General features: G+C 39.4%; 1 protein-coding gene across 3 annotated transcripts in view; it reads right to left on the bottom strand.

Annotated features, from left to right (window-relative positions):
- Window positions 1-19,029, bottom strand: part of LAYN (layilin) — a 31,677-nt gene that overhangs the window by 9,366 nt on the left and 3,282 nt on the right. Inside the window, exons 2-5 of one of the 3 annotated variants that reach the window (XM_075190022.1) lie at window positions 11,136-11,156; window positions 7,528-7,825; window positions 2,606-2,763; window positions 1,708-1,752 (exon numbers count right to left, since the gene is read on the bottom strand). In XM_075190022.1, the coding sequence (XP_075046123.1) occupies window positions 1,708-1,752; window positions 2,606-2,763; window positions 7,528-7,825; window positions 11,136-11,156 (522 nt within the window). The remainder of the gene's footprint in view (window positions 1-1,707; window positions 1,753-2,605; window positions 2,764-7,527; window positions 7,826-11,135; window positions 11,157-19,029) is intronic. The other 2 variants (XM_075190023.1, XM_075190024.1) reach the window with 2 other exon arrangements.

Here is a 19,029-nt window from a genome sequence, read left to right as displayed (position 1 = left end):
GTCGGAGGTGCAAATATCAGAGTATTTCCTTACAGTGGGGTCAACAGCTGCTGAGGCGCATGGTGCTTAAAAGTCGCCAGTGCTCTGCTGATTCCATAGAAGAAGAGTTATGAACTTCCACTGGCATTACTGTAAGCACAAAAACTGTGCGGTGGTAGTTTAATGGAATGGGTTTCCATGACTGAGCACCTGCATGCAAGCCTCACATCACCAAGACCAATGCCAAGTATCGGATGAAATGGTATAAAGCACACAGACACTGGACTGTGGAGCAGTGAAAACGTGTTCTGTGGAGTGATGAATCACACTTCTCTGTTTGGCAGTCAGATGGTCGAGTCTGGGTTTGGAGGATCCTGGGAGAACATTACCTACCTGACTGCATTATGCCAACTGGAAAGTTTGGTGGAGGAGGGATAATGGTATGTGGCTGTTTTTCAGGGACTGGGCTAGGCCCGTTATATCCAGTGAAGGGCAATCTTAATGCTTCAGTATACCAAGTGAATTTGGACAATGCTATGCTTTCAACTTTGTGGCAACAGTTTGGGGAAGGCCCTTTTCTATTCCAACATGACTGTGCCCCAGTGCACAAAGCAAAAACTACAAAGACATGGTTTGATGAGTTCGATGTGGAAGAACTTGACTCGCCCGCACAGAGACCTGACCTCAACCCCATCAAACACCTTTGGGATGAACTGGAACGGAGATTGTGAGCCAGGCCTTCTCGTCCAACATCAGTGCTGACCTCATAAGTACTCTACTGAATGAATAGTCACAAATTCCCACGGAAACACTCCAACATATTGTGGAAAGTCTTCCAAGAAGAGTGGAAGCTGCTAAAGGGGGACCAACTCCAATATAAAGTATATGTACTTGAATACAATGTCATTACAGTCCCTGTAATCAAGCCAAGTCAAGCGTCTGAATACTTTTGTTCATATAATGTATATAATTGCATAGCTACATTGTAATTTGTAAGCTGCTTGTCTCTGCAGTAAATCATAAACATCTATCTATCTATGACCAGGATACATTTCTTCTGGGACACATGGACTTTAAATGGTTCACCTGCCACCCCCATCACTGCATCTTATCCTGCTGATTTAAAGGAAGACAATCCCATTGCTGGAAGAGCCTCAATTATCGCAGTTAATAAAAATATATCACTAATAGTTGACACAATGTCACACAGGCTGGAGGAAGGTCAGATGCTTTTAACACCAGTAAGATATATTTAAACAGTAATTAAACTATTGCATGTACAAAAATAGGATTAAACATACAGAAGTAAGTGATTTAAATTGATAAAGACATAAGCTCCTACAGTATGTCCAAGACTGACCCTTTATGCTCAAAACCGCTTCTTAGTTTATCCAAATTTCGCATGAATAAACAGATTTCATCAAAATGCTTACAGTTATTTTATGCATACAGATTGTTTAATGCATATTTATCACACTGAACATAAGCAGTTTTTCTCTCATTCAATTGTGGTAATTTATGAACTACATTTTCATACCTCCTGACATTCCAAAAATGGGATAGAATAGTTCCCATCTCCAATCTGTCAATTAAGTCCACATGTCACCCCCCATAATTACCAAACCCCACCCCTTTTATAGCACAAACTATAGAAATGTCCTGTGAACATCACGTATGTGTTTTTTAATTGTTATACATAATATTTCATTATTATGTTTCCACACTTACCAAAGAATGAGGAGTTTCTAGTAGGTGGATGTTGTGGCTTCTCTACTAGACAGAAATGATACAGACATTTTAAAGCCAATTTCAGATATTATTTAAATGCTAACATCACCAGAAAACCCTAATTTTGTTATTGATATCCCCCTAAAGTCAATCTGTGAGAATCCCATGTCCCGGCCCCTTGCCCCGTGACAATGCTGTAAAGGCTTCTGTTCAAGCATCCCAGCATTGACACCTGGGAGATCCAATCCAAACAGCACTATTTATTTTTTATAAGAGCTGACTGTACAGAACACTCTTCAGGAAGGAGGGAGAAGAAGAAGGGAATGGTTTCTGTAAGTATCTTTAACTTTTGTCCATAAAGCTTCTATTTATTAACAACTTAGGACAGCAAAAAATATATTCAACACCTAATGGGCACCAATAGCCATGGAGCCAGGGACTATGGGAGCAACCAGATTCAACACCTAATGGGCACCAATAGCTACAGAGCCAGGCACTCTGGGAGCAACCAGATTCAACACCTAATGGGCACCAATAGCTATGGAGCCAGGCACTCTGGGAGCAACCAGATGCAACAACTAATGGGCACCAATAGCTATGGAACCAGGGACTCTGGGAACAACCAGATTCAACACCTAATGGGCACCAATAAAATGTTTCTAAAGCTCCATAAAATTTACATTTTTTGCATTATATTTGCTAAGTCATGTTATTTGGCTACTGGATGTTTTCTTGTATTATGAAATGGAACTCCGATCAATAACGAATTGCTTAAGTAATGGGTAGTGGAAAGGAATTTGGTACAAATGTACCATTTATGTGGCATTTTGATATTTCACTTATTTTGCCTGTGACTTATTGCACAATAACTAGATTATACAGAGAGCCATGCACTCACCTTCTGAATATTTACATATGAAGTTGTTCTTCATGTTGCATCGATCGTCATTCCATTGAAACATGTACCTTCCACCAACACCAGCGGGAGCATGTGGCTGGTAGTACATGACTACACACACCTCACTCCCACATGAGGGCTCATCCACATACCAGTTCCTAAAAATGGAAAATATTCAGTACAGGTTTTCACAAACAGAGATAATAAACCAAGGAGCAGATGATAGCCAATATCTATCTGATATCATCATCATCATCATCACCATTTATTTATATAGCGCCACCGATTCCGCAGCGCTGTACATAGAACTCATTCACATCAGTCCCTGCCCCATTGGAGCTTACAGTCTAAATTCCCTAACATACACACAAACTGCCAACTGTTTGTGTTCACTTCTTTACTCAGTGTGCTCCTGTAAAACATTATGGACATTACAATGTCATTATATTAAATTACCATTACATTCTATTTATTAATTCTAAATGGAAATGACAATATCACTAAAAGTCATTTACATCTACAACTATATTTATCTTTCAGGCAAATATATCCCTATATTACTGATTTAATTAACATATTTTACTTTTTTTTGAGGACTTTTATTACATTTATTACTTCAATTATCGTGTGTCCCATTTGTAGTTTTTAGACTGCCTCATTCCTGGCACAGCCAATAAGACAGGTCCTTTGAATAACATAACAGAATATTCTGTTTTAAAGGGACAGGGCTGCAGCTATCATCCTTAGTAATGCAGCAGCTTCTGCCTTTACTAAAAGACTTTTTGTGGGACTCTGTAGACCGGGGGCTCATTGCTCATGTTTTTCCCAACTGTCCTGATTCCTGCGGTCGGCACATTTGTCCCATCTTGTAGAAGTAGGGTGGAATTTCTCCAGTTATGACAGCAAGCAGATCCAGGCATCTTTGGTGAGTACGATAATTCAAGGATGCTTTGTGAGCGGATGGGGCCAGGGGGGAACGAGAGGAGGAGGTAGGTACAAATATCCTGGGTCTGCCTGGGGTATCTGGCCTGTCTGTGTAGTGGGAAAAGCCACCAACCTTGTGTGACCCCGCCCCCCTCTGTGGTTATGCAAGGGGCCCCAAGAAGTTACTGTACCAGGGCCTAAAATTTCTCTTGGCGGACCTGGTTGGGGGTGGCCTATGCTTGGCCACATCCACTGTGATATGCTCACGTCCCTAATCTGACCCCTTTTCTGAGGTGTCTGTGTCTCGCTTTAGGATTTTTAGTTGTTTGAAGGTATGTAATTGGATGGCCCTTTTCATTTCTCTTTCTCTCTCCAACCCCACTAATTAGTTAAGGAATTATTTTGAAACATGGGGTCAGTGACTACTGACGCTTGTATCTGTCTCAAGCTCCCATAAGACTCCCGTGTAATTATTAATTACAGTGAATTTCCCCACAAAAGTCTAACATTCTACACTACATCCAGTGTTGCATTAAAAAAGCAGCACAGATATATTTTCAAATAGTTCACTCCAGCTTATTCCATTAGTGCATAGTAGTGCAATGTGTTTTGGCATTAGTCCTAGGAAAATACGTGCCTGTATTAAATCACAAGTGTCATTTACTGCTACCTTGTACTGTAGTTTGTGCAGAAAGAACTTTTTGAAAAGGTGGTATAGATTTATTAAAGCTAGTTAAACTTTCCTGATTAGCTTAATTATACATAATGGACCTGAGTCATTAAGGACAGTAAGGCAAAAAAAAATAAGTAAAGCTTTTTCTGGACAAACCATGTTACAATGCAAGGGGTGCAAATTAGTTTATTATTTTGCACATAAGTGAAATTATGGCTGATTTTTAATTTAGCACACAAATATTTGGTAGCTTTATTTTGACACTTAAATTTAAAGTTAATCTAGGAAATAACCTTTCCCAGCTATAAATCTGTCCCTCCAATGTAATATGGTTTTGCCCAGGTACAAAGTTACTCCTTTTTTTGCTTTTCTCTGGTTACTGACTGAGGCCCAATGTTTTAATTATCCGGACATTGATTGGAGTACTGAGACCTGCGGTACAGCTAGGGGAAATAGGTTTCTGAGCACGCTAAAAGACCATTACATGTCCCAATTAGTTGAGGAACCAACTAGGAACCGGACTATACTGGACCTAGTAATAACAAACAATGTAGACGTAATATCAAATATTCAAGTAAAGGAGCACTTGGGAAACAGTGATCATAATATGGTCTCATTTGAAATTAGTTTCCAGAAACAACAGTATAAGGGATCAACTAGGACTTTAAACTTTAAAAAGGCAAATTTTAATATGCTCAAGGAGTCTATAAAGAGCATAGACTGGGACAAAGCCTTTGAAGGAAAAAATACGGAAGAAATGTGGGCTGTCTTTAAAATGTTGTTGGAAACATACACGTATAAGTTCATTCCTATAGGAAATAAATGTAAAAGAATTAAGTCTAAACCAATGTGGCTAAATAAAAAGGTAAGGGAAGAAATGCAAAGGAAGAAGCGTGCATTTAAATTGTTTAAGTCTGAAGGGTCAGAGGAGTCCTTCCATAGGTACAAGGAATGTAATAAAACATGCAAAAAGGAAATTAGATTGGCTAAATTAGAAAATGAAAGGCACGTTGCAAAAGAAAGTAAGACAAACCCCAAAAAGTTTTTTAAGTATATAAATGGCAAAAGGATTAAAAAAGATAATATAGGACCACTAAGAAGTGAGATGGGTGAATTGATAAATGATACTAAGGAAAAAGCAGAGATATTAAACACGTTCTTTTCTTCAGTATTTACCAGAGAGGAACAAATGGCAGGAGTAATACATAAAAATGGAAATGAAACCATGCCATTAATTAATACTTGGTTGTCAGAGGAAGAAGTCCAAAGGCGACTGAAGAATATTAAGATAAATAAAGCTCCAGGTCCAGATGGCATACACCCAAGGGTCCTTATGGAATTAAACTCGGAAATAGCTAGACTGCTATTCTTAATTTTCAGAGATTCAATCTCATCAGGCTCAGTACCAAGGGATTGGCGAATAGCAGATGTGGTGCCGTTGTTTAAAAAGAGGACGAGATCACAACCAGAGAATTATAGACCTGTAAGCCTGACATCAATAGTGGGGAAACTACTGGAAGGTATTTTAAGGGACAGTATTCAGGATTACTTGGTACGCAATAAAATTATTAGTGGGAATCAACATGGATTTGTGAGGGATAGGTCATGTCAAACTAATCTAATTAGTTTCTACGAGGAAGTTAGTGGGAACTTAGACCAGGGCAGGACAGTAGATGTGGTCTACTTAGATTTTGCAAAGGCCTTTGATACAGTGCCACACAAGAGGTTGGTTTACAAAATAAGGGAACTGGGTCTAGAAATCAAAATTTGTACTTGGATCGAAAACTGGTTAGAGAATAGGGAACAGAGAGTTGTGATAAATGGAACATTTTCTAATTGGTCAAAGGTCTTAAGTGGAGTTCCTCAAGGTTCCGTGCTGGGACCACTCCTTTTTAATATATTTATTAATGACCTTGGTGATGGTTTAGAGAGTAAAGTTTCTATTTTTGCAGATGACACTAAACTCTGTAAGGTAATAAAATCAGAGCAAGATGTAGCTTCTCTACAGAGAGACTTAAATAAACTGGAAGATTGGGCGGCTAAATGGAATATGAGGTTTAACACAGATAAATGTAAGGTTATGCATTCAGGGATCAAAAACAAGAACGCAATCTATAAATTAAATGGAATTAATTTGGGAGAATCTATAATGGAAAAGGATTTGGGAGTGCTCGTAGACAGTAGACTTACCAATAGTGCTCAATGTCAAGCAGCAGCTGCAAGGGCAAACAAAGTATTGGCATGCATAAAAAGGGGCATAGATGCAAGGGAAGACAGTGTAATTTTGCCACTGTATAAATCATTGGTAAGACCTCATCTTGAATATGCAGTACAGTTCTGGGCACCACTCTATAAAAAAGATAATTTGGAACTAGAAAGGGTTCAGAGAAGGGCGACAAAATTGATAAAGGGTATGGAGTTATTAAGTTATGAGGAAAGGTTAGCCAGTTTAGGCATGTTTACTTTAGAAAAGAGGCGTCTAAGGGGAGATATGATTACTATGTACAAATACATTAGGGGTCAATACAGAGAGCTTTCATGGGAACTTTTTACCCCAAGGACCATACACAGGACACGTGGTCATCCCCTAAGGTTAGAGGAGAGGAAATTTCACAACCAGCAAAGGAAGGGGTTCTTTACAGTAAGGGCAGTCAAGATATGGAATTCATTGCCAGGGAAGGTTGTGATGGCAGATTCAATAGATATGTTTAAGAAAGGGTTAGACAAATTTTTAGCGGAAAGGTGTATCCAGGGATACGACCGTTAATTTAAAATAAAGGATAGTAGTGGATATAGGGTAAAAATTGGATTGCAATATTGAGTCTGGGGGTGATTTTCAAAATTGAAACAGATGGGCGGTTGCCTACTCTGGATTAATTACAAATATAAGTGCAGGATCGCAGGAGATCCAAAATAGGTTGAACTTGATGGACTGGTGTCTTTTTTCAACCTCATCAACTATGTAACTATGTAACTATGTAATGTTCACAGATGTTATTTCTTTTTATAGAGCATATTTTGAATCATGGATTGTAGTAGTTGTGATGTGAAACCACAAAACCATCTGTACTTTGCTTATGTGACTTTAATACTTGTCTTTTACATTGTAGCATGGGACACCAGTATAACTTCATAGAGCAAGTTTATTTTCCTTAAGACTTAAATGTATCTGTGTTCCAGCACTTTATCCCAACTCCAAATGACTCACTACAGCCAATTAGAATCCCCTTACTAACCCCTCTCACTGGAAGCCTAAAGAGAGGTGGAAAAGGGATTAAAGTAACCAAATCGTTATGGAATTAAGAAATAAAAAAAATGCACTTACCAAAATGTGGGTTTACTGTCATCAATCCAAGTGTACAGACTCTGGCAGTCACTGGAGTTTGGAGAGTCGTCTTCAGTTCTCCTTAGCCCAAGCCAGAAGTCCCCGTCAGAGGCTGTGAGGCTCTGTATGAGGTTCTGTATGAACTTCTGCTCTGCTTCAGACTTTATAGTCATCAGGTAACCACCGTCCCGTTTACATTCCTCCTGAGATTCCTCGAATGACAGCCTTCTTGACGTATCATGAAAATAAATGATTTTATAACATGGTTTCTGTGTTCCGTGCTTGCAAACTATTTGTCCTATAACATAGAGAAAAATCATGTATGTTGTTATTCAAATAAAGTCTTTGTGAAGTGGCTCTATTTTAAGAATAAAAAGGATTTTTTTATATTTAGGTTTTTATTCTTCCTCATATAACTAATGGCAGTGGCGACCAGTGGCAGAACTACAATTGGTGCAACAGGTGCGGTGCACCGGGGCCCATGGAGATAATGGGGCCCACTCCACAGGAAATTAGCGAGCTGTGGGCCAAGGATCCCTCCTCCAAACTTCCCTTTCACCGCGGCCCATCGCTCGATAGTTCCACCTCTGGCGATCTTAGGACCCTAAACATATCATACTGAGAGGAATCCAACAGTGAAAAAGTACAGGCTAGAGATTGATCTCTATGCAGTACCCCATGTGTCCACACGGAGAGCAATAACAACCTGTCCATCATTACATGACAGCCCTGCCAGAGCCACATGTGCAGCTATAAAATACAATCTATAACCTGCCGTATCTCACTGCTGGTTATCTCACGTTGGCTTCCATTTGGAACACAATGATATCGTCTGGACAAGCCCTCTTTTTTATAACTCTGCTTTTGTATTATAGTGACAGCTTAAACTCGTTCCATCCTCCCCTTTTTCCTCACAATCAGAAGGGACTACTAAGAAAGGAGAAGCTGAGTAGTAGTAATATGTAATTTTTGCTCACAAATCAGGTGTATTCAAATCTTGAGGAATCTCTAAAGTAAATTAAAAATCTAAAGCACGAATCCAGGGGGTGAATGTATCAAGCTGCAATTGTTTTAGCGATTTAAAATCGCCACAAATTGCAAGAGATAAACGGCTATTTTATGTGCAAAATCGCCATATGCATTAATCTGCTATTTTCACTTTCCAAAATTCAATCTCTGGAGATTTGTGTCGATTTTAAAACTCCTATCTCTCCCATGTTGTAGCCAAAGTCGCTGGAGATTAAACACAAACTCGCCCGAGTTTCAACAGAAGCTGAAACTCGCCCAAGATTGAGCAGAAATAAAAGCATGTTGTTTGTGCTATCTGGTCAATGTTAATAGAACAGGAGCCACAATGGAGGTTTACATAAAGCATGTTTTTTGTTGCAAAGGGGCAAAAATGATTATTAATTTTCTTACAGGGGACAAATTTTTTTGTGAATAATTTAGTGAGTCAAGTTTAATTAATGATTAAATTTGGGAATTTTTCCCAAATTTAATTTGGGAATTTTTTATTGTATTATATTACAGCATGCACATGAGCACTTGTAGTGTCCCAAGTATGTAGTTTAATTTTTGTCCCCATCAGGAAATATTAACATCACGAGAAAACAAATTATTGCCTCACTGATAATTAGATAGTAAGCCAATATAATAAAGTAAGAAAATAAAAAAACAGTACATATAATTATTACAGAAATTTGCACCCATCATAGGTAGGCATTCAATATGCTCTTGGTAAGGGACATATTTCAAAGTTAAGTGTTTGTCAAAATAAGATGCACATCAAGGGGAAGGGTTGCTTAACATGCATCTAATGCCCCTTACTATTCTAATATATTTGCACCTGAATGCTCCTTATCTGCCTCTTGAAGTGCAAAAGGCTGCAGGTGTTTGATACACATCTTAAAATAATGGTGCAATTTGGGCACATGGGCGATGTAACACAGATTTCAAAATGTACAAAGTTACAATATTCTAAATCATTTACATCCAACTCTAAATTAAACAAATACAAATAGGTAAATGCATACAGATGTTGCACGGAAATGCCAGCCACCAATGCCTGTTTTTGTCAGAGGATAATTAATAATGCAGATGGCTAAGAATAGCAAACAAACACTTTACTCACCAGCAGCTACAATAGTTACTCTGCTACCTTAAGTATCAACTGTTCCCCACACCTACATTTCTGTTCTACTTTATTGCAATTCATTTTTACGTGTCACGATCCCTTCAATGTACATTAATATGTAATATGTTAGTGCTTTATAATAATAATAATAATAATAATAATAATGTAGCACATACTGTAGACTGATTAAAAACATTACAGAAATGTGCACAACTAATTTATCCATAAAATAATTTTTCCCCTGTAAGCTAATTTATAAACATTTTTGCCCCTCTAAAACATAAATCATGCTTTACTTAAACTCCTATTGTGCCTCCTGGTATATTAACATTGTCCAGCAGTCTAACAGTGATGTGTTTGCTGATATCGTCTACAGAAAGCAGCGTGTTGATTCTGGCACTTTTCAATTTGGGCGAGTTTGCAAAATCGCAGCTTCGTACATTTTGGCGATTTGAATAGCTGGAGTGGCAAAAAGTGATTTATAGAGAATGGCGATTTTGAAAGAAACACTTTGCTGATGATTTTACATAAAATCGCCGTTTAATACATTGGTGAGTTTAAACTTGCCAGAGAAAATCACTGGGAATGCAAAATCACAGCTTCTTACATTTACCCCCCGGTATTTTTTTCCCCAATACATTTCCTTGGCCTTCACCAGCATCAGCGCATGGCAGAGGCAGAACTAGCGAGCTGTGGGCCCCGGTGCAGGGTACCGGGGAGGAGGGAACCAGGGCCCACAGCTCGCTAGCTCCCCATGCAGTGGGCCCCATTATCTCCATGGGCACCGCAGCTGCAGCACCAATGGTAGTTCCGCCACTGGCGCATGGGTCTGTGCCATGTGATCAGTGGGTACTCCTTCTGCACCTGATACATTTCCTGGATGAACAGTTTGAATGTAAACTGTGTCTAGAGCAGGACGCACCTAGATCATGCTTCACGGTCCTCTAACAAAATCCCACACTTCATCCTGCTCTCAGAAAGCACAGAAGACACATTTCCCATAGAGATTAATGATCTTTATAATGGAAGGCTTGGATAAATGGGCCGCAGGTAAAATGGTATTGTACCAAGTGAGTAAATTCTATTATGGTCAATGTCCACTCTTACATTCTGAGTGTACTTCTCCATAGAGATCAATTAACTTTATTTCTCATGCTGTCTACCTGTTTTATGCAATCTGCTGAACATAGATCAACCTCAGATTTTATATATTTTTCTTGTAAAATTTGCATTTAAGTAAAGGTGTTTGTGAGTGTGGATTGATCTTAAAAAATCTGGGAGCAAAAATCATCAATCACTGGGGTTCGAATATAGTCAAAGTTACCACCCAGTACATGTTACATACTTTATAACCACTAACACGCACCAACTTAATTCAAAATGTAACCACTGGAAAAGTACACGTAAATTCCAGTGTGCACTGATATATCTACAAATATACACATGCATATGTAAAACATAGTAAAACACATACCTGGCTTGTGTGTCAGATCCACTAGCAGAAAGCAACAGAATAGAAAACAAACACATGATGATTAGTAAACAATATTAATGTTTATCTTTTACCAAGTAATCCATCTGACACTCTGTGTCTGATGGGTTCTATATACAAATGCCTGGGACAAGTTTCTATTTTGGCACATGTTTTAAGGCACACGTCCACACATTACTGGCAGACATGATAGCTCCACACATGTACAATCCCCTAAAAAATGTATCTGTTCAGTTTAAAACTTCACTGATCTTTATTTCCATTCACTAACCTAACAGCCACAGTCAGTGCGTATAGCCAGTACACCTCTCTGCAGATCTTTCTCTCTTGCTGGAAGTTCCCATTTCTCTCCGTCTCTCTAATATATTTTTGGTTAATAACAAACAATGACTGAGAGAAAATTATTTTTCAAGCGTAAGGAAGAAGCTCAGAAGAGACAAGCACTGCACACAAAGTATGTTGCAAATTAGTTATTTTAGCTGATGGTTTGTATGTTCACGTAATTGGATGTATGCGTATATATGAAAAAAAAAAAAGAGATTTTGAGATATACTTTGTGTACCATACTGAGCAGCCCTACAATCCTGGTGGCTAGTGTACAATGCAGACCTCAACCCAGCACCTAATCCAGACCCATTTGCATACCTGCTGTCAATCCTCTGTATCTGCACTATTAGTGTTGAGAGTTTGACCCTTACAATTGGCTGGCGGAGTTCACAGGCAGTTGGAGTAAGCTGTGCATTAGCTCTTTGTCCAAGCTCCCACTTTTAATTATTCTCACAAATATAAAGTGTTGAATATTTCTGAATACTGTTGGCAAATGTCACAGTAGAGCTGAGGATGGACTTCATTCCTAAAACAAGGATGTTCTAGGATCCACTGAACTACCATCTCTGTTCAGCTGTGGGACCCACAGAGCTCAACAGTCATTGCTCTTTCAACATCTGTTCAGCTGCCCACTGAGCTCAATTGTGATTGCTGTTGTCATCTCTGTTTGGCTGCTGGACCCTCTGCACCCAGCTGTCAGTATCCTGGACCTCATCAAGTCAGAGGTGGAGAAACTGACTATTCTATTAACCCCAGCTAAGGGGTGGTAAAGTATCCATTTCTTTATCAATGCACTGCACAGTATGGATCAATTGTTCCTTCCCACTTACTCATTACCTACCTAGCTAATCCCCATTCATTCACATCTCTCCATAATGCATGACTTCCCTCTTCCCTACTCTGCACACATGGACTACTTTGTCTCCTGTACTCACCAGCCTACATAAACAGAAATAAATCTCACACCCATAAATCATCCTCACATGTCCTGCTCCTTCTCATGGCTGCTGGTGACATCTCACCTGACCCTGGGCCCTGTACAAACCCCACTATCTGTTCATGTTCCTTGTTCCACCCCACACTTTCCCCTGCAGCTCTCTCCTATGGGGGACTCTCCCTCAGCCATACTTCCAGACCCGGAAACAGACAAGGTGGTGGAGAAGGCAGTCTACATTCTACAAGCTGCACCTTCTGAGACATACCATCAGTACCCTCCCTCTCATTCTCTTCCTTTGAAGTCCACACTATCCATCTATTTTATCCTCTCCACCTTTGTGTTGCTGTCACTTATCCCCCAAATTCAGTTTCCCAAATCCTTGGCAACATTGCGGACAGGCTCACTTATTTCCTATCCTTTGGTCTCTCCCAGTGGACCTCATTTCCCACCCACTGTGATGGACATCCCCTTGAGCTTGTCTTCTGCTACTACTGCATCTGTAGTTTCTCCGCGACACCTAAGTACTCTTAACCAAATTCACTTCTCATTTTTATTGAAACAACTACTTTCTCCTATGACTGCATTGTCCTGTCCTAATCAAGCTGCCTCTTTCTACAGGAAAACACTCACTTCAACCCTAGACAATGCAGCTCCAGCTACCACATACAGTCTCCGACCTTCCAAACCCCAGTTATGGCACAACAAAGAGACACGCTACCTGCAAAAGTGCTCCAGCACTGCACAGACCACTGGAGGAAATCTCGTTCGTATCCCGATTTCATCCACTATAAGTAGAAGAGGGATCTCCCTCCCTTTCGCCAAGTGTACAAAGGCCATAAGAGCCACTTTCCCAGCTGAACAATTTTAATACATAGGCATGTTAAATTATTCTTATCATAGTGATAAAAACTGATAATTAATGTGACGAAAACATGATAAGTCTTAAATAGTCCCCTATGGAAGGCTAGCTTTAGTCAATAAAAAAAAAATCTTTTAGCTTTATTTTTAAATAATAATAATAAAATGGAAGTCTGCTGCAATATATTTAATTTGCCAATTTGCCAATGAAGCACTGGAAAGGCACAGGGAAATGAAATTATGCTGTGCTATAATTAAATGAAAAGATTGTTGATTGCTCAGATGTTCATATAATAAGATAGAAGCTTAATCCCTGCCCTGGAGAAGGTGTGTTTATGGCAGGGGCACTGCAGATTGAACGTATTAATGGTCATTTACGACGTGCCAAAATGCAATCCTGTAGTGCGAATGCAATTTTGTGACCTTTTATGGGGAAAAGCATAGATTTGTGTAAGAAGAGAGTGGCTTACATAGCAAAAGTTTGCACCTTCCAATGGGTGAAGATTGGGTGTGTTCTTCTTTGAGTACAGATTAGGCAGATGAATGGAAAATAAACAAACAAAAGAGAAACCCCAAGTGCTCAACCAAGTGGAAAGCTGCCATGACAGAAATCAAGATGCTATCATATGAATGTACCTACTTGCATCAACATGCAAAAATGAGATTCCTTTTGTTTCTAAAGACTGGGCAGAAGGCATGCAGTTTGACTCTCATTGGTTAGAGCATGAGAAAGCAGCTCTGATTGGCTATTAGTGGCTGAACCACATGTGTGGTTCAGCTACTATTGAACTACATTGATACAGCACAGTTCATTAAAATGTATGAAACGCTTAAGGCGTCACAATTGGAAGATGCATTTGATCTCACATACGGATAGAAATGGAAGCCCTGGGGTGCTAAGCTGTGTGAAGGGATGGAAACCTAATCATATTATTCCACTTCATTTATAACAGCCCAAGCTTTAAATGGAGTATCAGTTTACAGCCTGTCAGTCTGCAAACCCTGATGAAAAGGTTGTATTTGCTGGTATGAGGTCTGCCGCTGCCTGGAATAAAAGAGACTGTTAGCCTGCGAGAGCCCATGGGGATCACATTTTGAGTAGGAGGTGAAAACTTAACCACGTATGATTTGTGGCCTAGCTAGTTCTCCTACTATTAGTCATGGACTAAGGAATGTATTTATCAAAGGGCAAAAGTGGTGTTTTCATCACTGATAGAGCTTTGCCCTATACACTAAGGTGTCACCACTGCTCCATGTACCATTGCAATACTTGATCTGCTTTTACCATCTCAGGTTGTTGCACAGCGCACAGTACTGTCTAGGTGGACCTACGTGTGCTACAATATTCTTTACTGCAATTTAATTGAACTTGATTATAATGTCATTTTTGGCAATTTAAAATACAGCTTAAATAAATATTATTTTATTAAGTCCATAAAATAACAATAAATAGTTAAAATTGTAGGCAATAAACAGAATAAAAGGGATTGTTGTGCAGTTGATTAGTATTAAAAAATAGGCACATTTCCAGGGACAAACATTTCCATTTACTATTCCTTTTATTTCCTATAACTATTCCATTTACTGAGCCCACCTTTCCATTTACCAAGACCACCTTCCATTCACTGAGCCCACCCTTCCATTCACTGAGCCCACCCTTCCATTCACTGAGCCCACCCTTCCATTCACTGTGCCCACCTTTCCATTCACTGTGCCCACCTTTCCATTCACTGTGCCCACCCTTTCATTCACTGAGCCCACCTTTCCATTCACTGAGCCCACCCATTCATTCACTGAGCCCACCTTGCCATTCACTAAGCCCACCCTTTCATTCACTGAGCCCACCTTTCCATTCACTGAATCCACCCTTCCATTCACTGAGCCCACCCTGCCATTCACTAAGCCCACCTTTCCATACACCGAGCCCACCTTTCCAATCACTAAGCCCACCTTTCCATACACCGAGCCCACCTTTCCATTCACTAAGCCCACCTTTCCATTCACTAAGCCCACCTTTCCATTCACTAAGCCCAATTTTCCATTTACTGAGCCCACCTTTGGTGTGACCAAAAACTAAATATTGCACTCAGTATGGTAAAACAAGTAACACCAAGGGCCTGATGCTGAGCTGGATGTATGTTGGGTTTAATTCTCGACAAAAAAACCACCTGTAAAAATAGCGTATTTACTCCCATATGCTGAGTCACACATATTGCATGTTGCTTCCTGCTCTGCACCTGTAGCACATGTGGCAGGTTTATGTCAGGCTTACATATACCCACATATGCATACTCCAAACTGGGTTATAAGCACAGGAATAGCTTGTTAACATTTGTTCTGATAGTGTAAAGCACATTCGCTATGATGTTTAATATAAAACAGCAGATATAATATTCCTTCTTGCTTACAAATGAAAGTAGCAAAAAATATATTTTTAAAATACGACTACCAATCCTATAATATATGCACAATCAATGCAGAAAGCACTAATCAGCTTCGAAAGTAAATTCACAATCAGCCAATCAGAAGGGGCTGGCTTGTACTGGCAACCAATACCATCATCAGTGAGTATATGCACATGCCCTCTAGCAGTTGACAGGGATGACATGGTGTACGGAGTTCCTGGCAGTAGGGGCAGTGTAAGTCAGTGTAAAACAGGCTTGGGGGCTGGAAACTACAATTCCCACTGACCGTAAGTTGCCAGGAGATCAGAGAGCCTGCCAAAAATTCAGGGCTTTGGAGTCAAAATCAGACTGCATGATGATGATGGAAATGAAGGGGTTAATAGATAGAGAGGGGTGATGATGGTGTTAAAGAATGGAAGGGAGTGATGTTGAGAGTGACATTATGATAAGAGCAAAGAGAAATAATTTGAAGGGGAGAGGGAATGATGATTATAAGGGGTAATGATAGTTATGAGGGGGAAATGGGAGGAAAGAGAAGAGATGCACAATAGAGCTGGGAGCCCAGATTCACTCAGTTCCATTACTTAAATAATAAAATATTACTGAAATCATTTCAAGCATATAAGTGTTATAGGTGATATATATAACATTGTTATAAGATAAAGTACAACAGCGCTAAAGTGTAGTCTCTAGAGGATTTAAAAATCAATCTTTGACTATGGCAGAATACATAACAAATCAAAAACAGGAGCCGTTCAAAAATCTTATATTTATCCCCAAGTACAATAGTATGATTAAAATTAGATAAATCCATACACATAAAAACACACTATATATTATTGAGCAAAGACAAACACTAAAGAGACTGTGAATCAGTGCTAGCAAAGTAGTGACAAGTCCAAAATAATTCTGCTCCAAATAGATAGTGGTATTTAGAGAATAAAGTTCCACACGCTATACTAATATTTACTGAGCCCTCCCACAATATTTAGTATATATATATATATATATATATATATATATACAGAGAGAGAGAGAGAGAGAGAGAGAGGTAAATAGATGGAAAGATAGATAGATAGATAGATAGATAGATAGATAGATAGATAGATAGATAGATAGATAGATAGATAGATAGATAGATAGATAGGTAGATAAATAGATATTTGTGGTTTTATATATATATATATATATATATATATATATAATGTTGTTCAAAAAAAACAACAAGCATATACATACAATATAGCTTGTTGCAGTGTGTGCGGCACCAGAATACAATTCAAAAATGTTAATTAATCACTGATGAAAATGTAACAGTATATCCGCTATCATTACTGTGTCATTAAGGAGAGCGAGTAAAAAAAAAGGAGTAACTTTGCACCTTGGCAATACCATGTTGCATTGGAGGGGGAAGTAAATTTAAGATGTGGAAGCCGATTTATATTTGGGATAGGACATGTCCTAGATCAACTTTAAAATTCAGTGTAAAAATAAAGCTATTAAGTATTTGTGTGCTAGATGAGAAAGCAGCCGGCATTTTCCTTATATGCAAAATAATAAACTAATTAGCCCCCCTTGCATTGTAACATGGTTTTGTCCAGAATCAACGTTACTCCTTTTTTGGTTTGCTCTCCATAATGCCCCATATCTTTAGCTGCTCTGTGCAAGGTGATTGGTTGAAAAATTGGGGTAATAGGGCATACTCCAATTGGCTGGTGTACGGTGCACCTGTGCTTAGATCCAGGATTTGCACACTGAAGCACTTTTCCTGGGGGTGCACCATTCCAGGGCAACAGCACCCAGCGTACTCAGTGTGTTAGTAAGGTTAATCAGCTTAATACGTCTCCCACAGGGGAGTGCTCCCAGCTTCACATAAAACACTTCTGACTGAAATACTATCATAGTTGCTAACATTTTAAAAAAAGTTTTCCAGTGTTTCTGTGTGGAAGTTGGAGCACTACAAGTCCCATCATCTCACGTTTATTGGATTTCATGAGCGTAGTTTTTTTGCATTTTAAATATTCCTTTTCAATAAATATCAACTTCCAATGCCAAACACATGAGAATAGGTGGTAAGAAGTCATGTAAGATGCAGAATATTCTACTGTGCAGTTTGTCATTATTGAAAAATAGGGACACTTCCATGGACACATCTGTAAAACCCTGGACTATCCCAGGAAATTAGGGGCAGATACAAACTATGCAGCATGATTGTTAGATATGTTTTAGCTCTTTCCTGAAGTAATTGGTATGGTATCAGCTATTCATAATAATACTAAATTTAAATAATAAATAATCATAAGCTGTATAGTTGTCTTTAAGGCTAAAGAGTGGTAAGAAACATCAGTGTGCAAAGACTGCAGCAAAGCACACCTGGCTTCTATCATAGAGAAAATAATTTAGTACATGTTACACTTGCCTACTCTCCTGGAATATCCAGGAGACTCCTGAATTTCGGGAAGTTCTCCCGGAAGAGCGAGACTCCGTCCCGGATCCCCTTCCCTTGGAAAGTGGGTGGTGGTGGGGCTTAATGAAGCTATTCAGTCTATTGTTAAGACTGGAGTCATGGCATTGCACAGTGGGTGGCGGGGCCATGAAGATATGAATCACGTCACCATGCCCCCCTGCACTTGCCACTTGGACCTCTTCTGTCATGGGGGCTATTTATTAATTAGCAGGGTTTTGCCCTGTTAATTATCATCTGTCATCGCAACGATGAAAAAAATCATCCCAAAACTGGTGCGTCCGATAGGAGGCTGTTCCGGCAATGACTTAAAACTACGGTAGTCTGTCTCTACCCTCTGGTTATTATTACAAAGTGGCTTTGCGATAGTAACCAGAGGGGAGAGCAGGAAAGCTGCAATGAGGGATCCGGAGATCCCTATACCAGAGTGCTCTCCCCATAGGGTAGAATGGCTTATGCCATCTGCAGTTGGCATTAGCCAACGGGCTAAAACGCAGAAAAACTATGCTTTTTGGAGCTTTTTAAATAACCCCAGAGCACAGACCCCATTGAAAATTATGGGGACAGTGGTTTAGTGCACAACATAGCTTCATGTAGGAGATATCTATGCCAGCTCCTGCATTAGTTAGATAGCTAGGTTACTTATAAATGCCTAAACCAAGAGGAAAAAGCAGTTTCCGTATGGCTTATTATGTAATAAATAAGCCCCATGGTTAGTAAAACAGTAATAAACAACTAAGTCACAAGTAAGCAGACTGTCTTATGTAGGTGCAATCATCCCAGATAAGTAGTTGTGTATCCAGAGCAAGCACAACAACCAGGCCTGGAGTCAGCTATACGGAATGTTTCGCCCTCATCATCCGCACTGCTATCATTTGATTCTCA

Source organism: Mixophyes fleayi, chromosome 11 (assembly GCF_038048845.1).
Source record: "Mixophyes fleayi isolate aMixFle1 chromosome 11, aMixFle1.hap1, whole genome shotgun sequence".
Classification (NCBI taxonomy): Eukaryota; Metazoa; Chordata; class Amphibia; order Anura; family Limnodynastidae; genus Mixophyes; species Mixophyes fleayi.
Note: the sequence above shows the minus strand (reverse complement) of the source record. Positions and strands in the feature narration are given on the sequence as shown.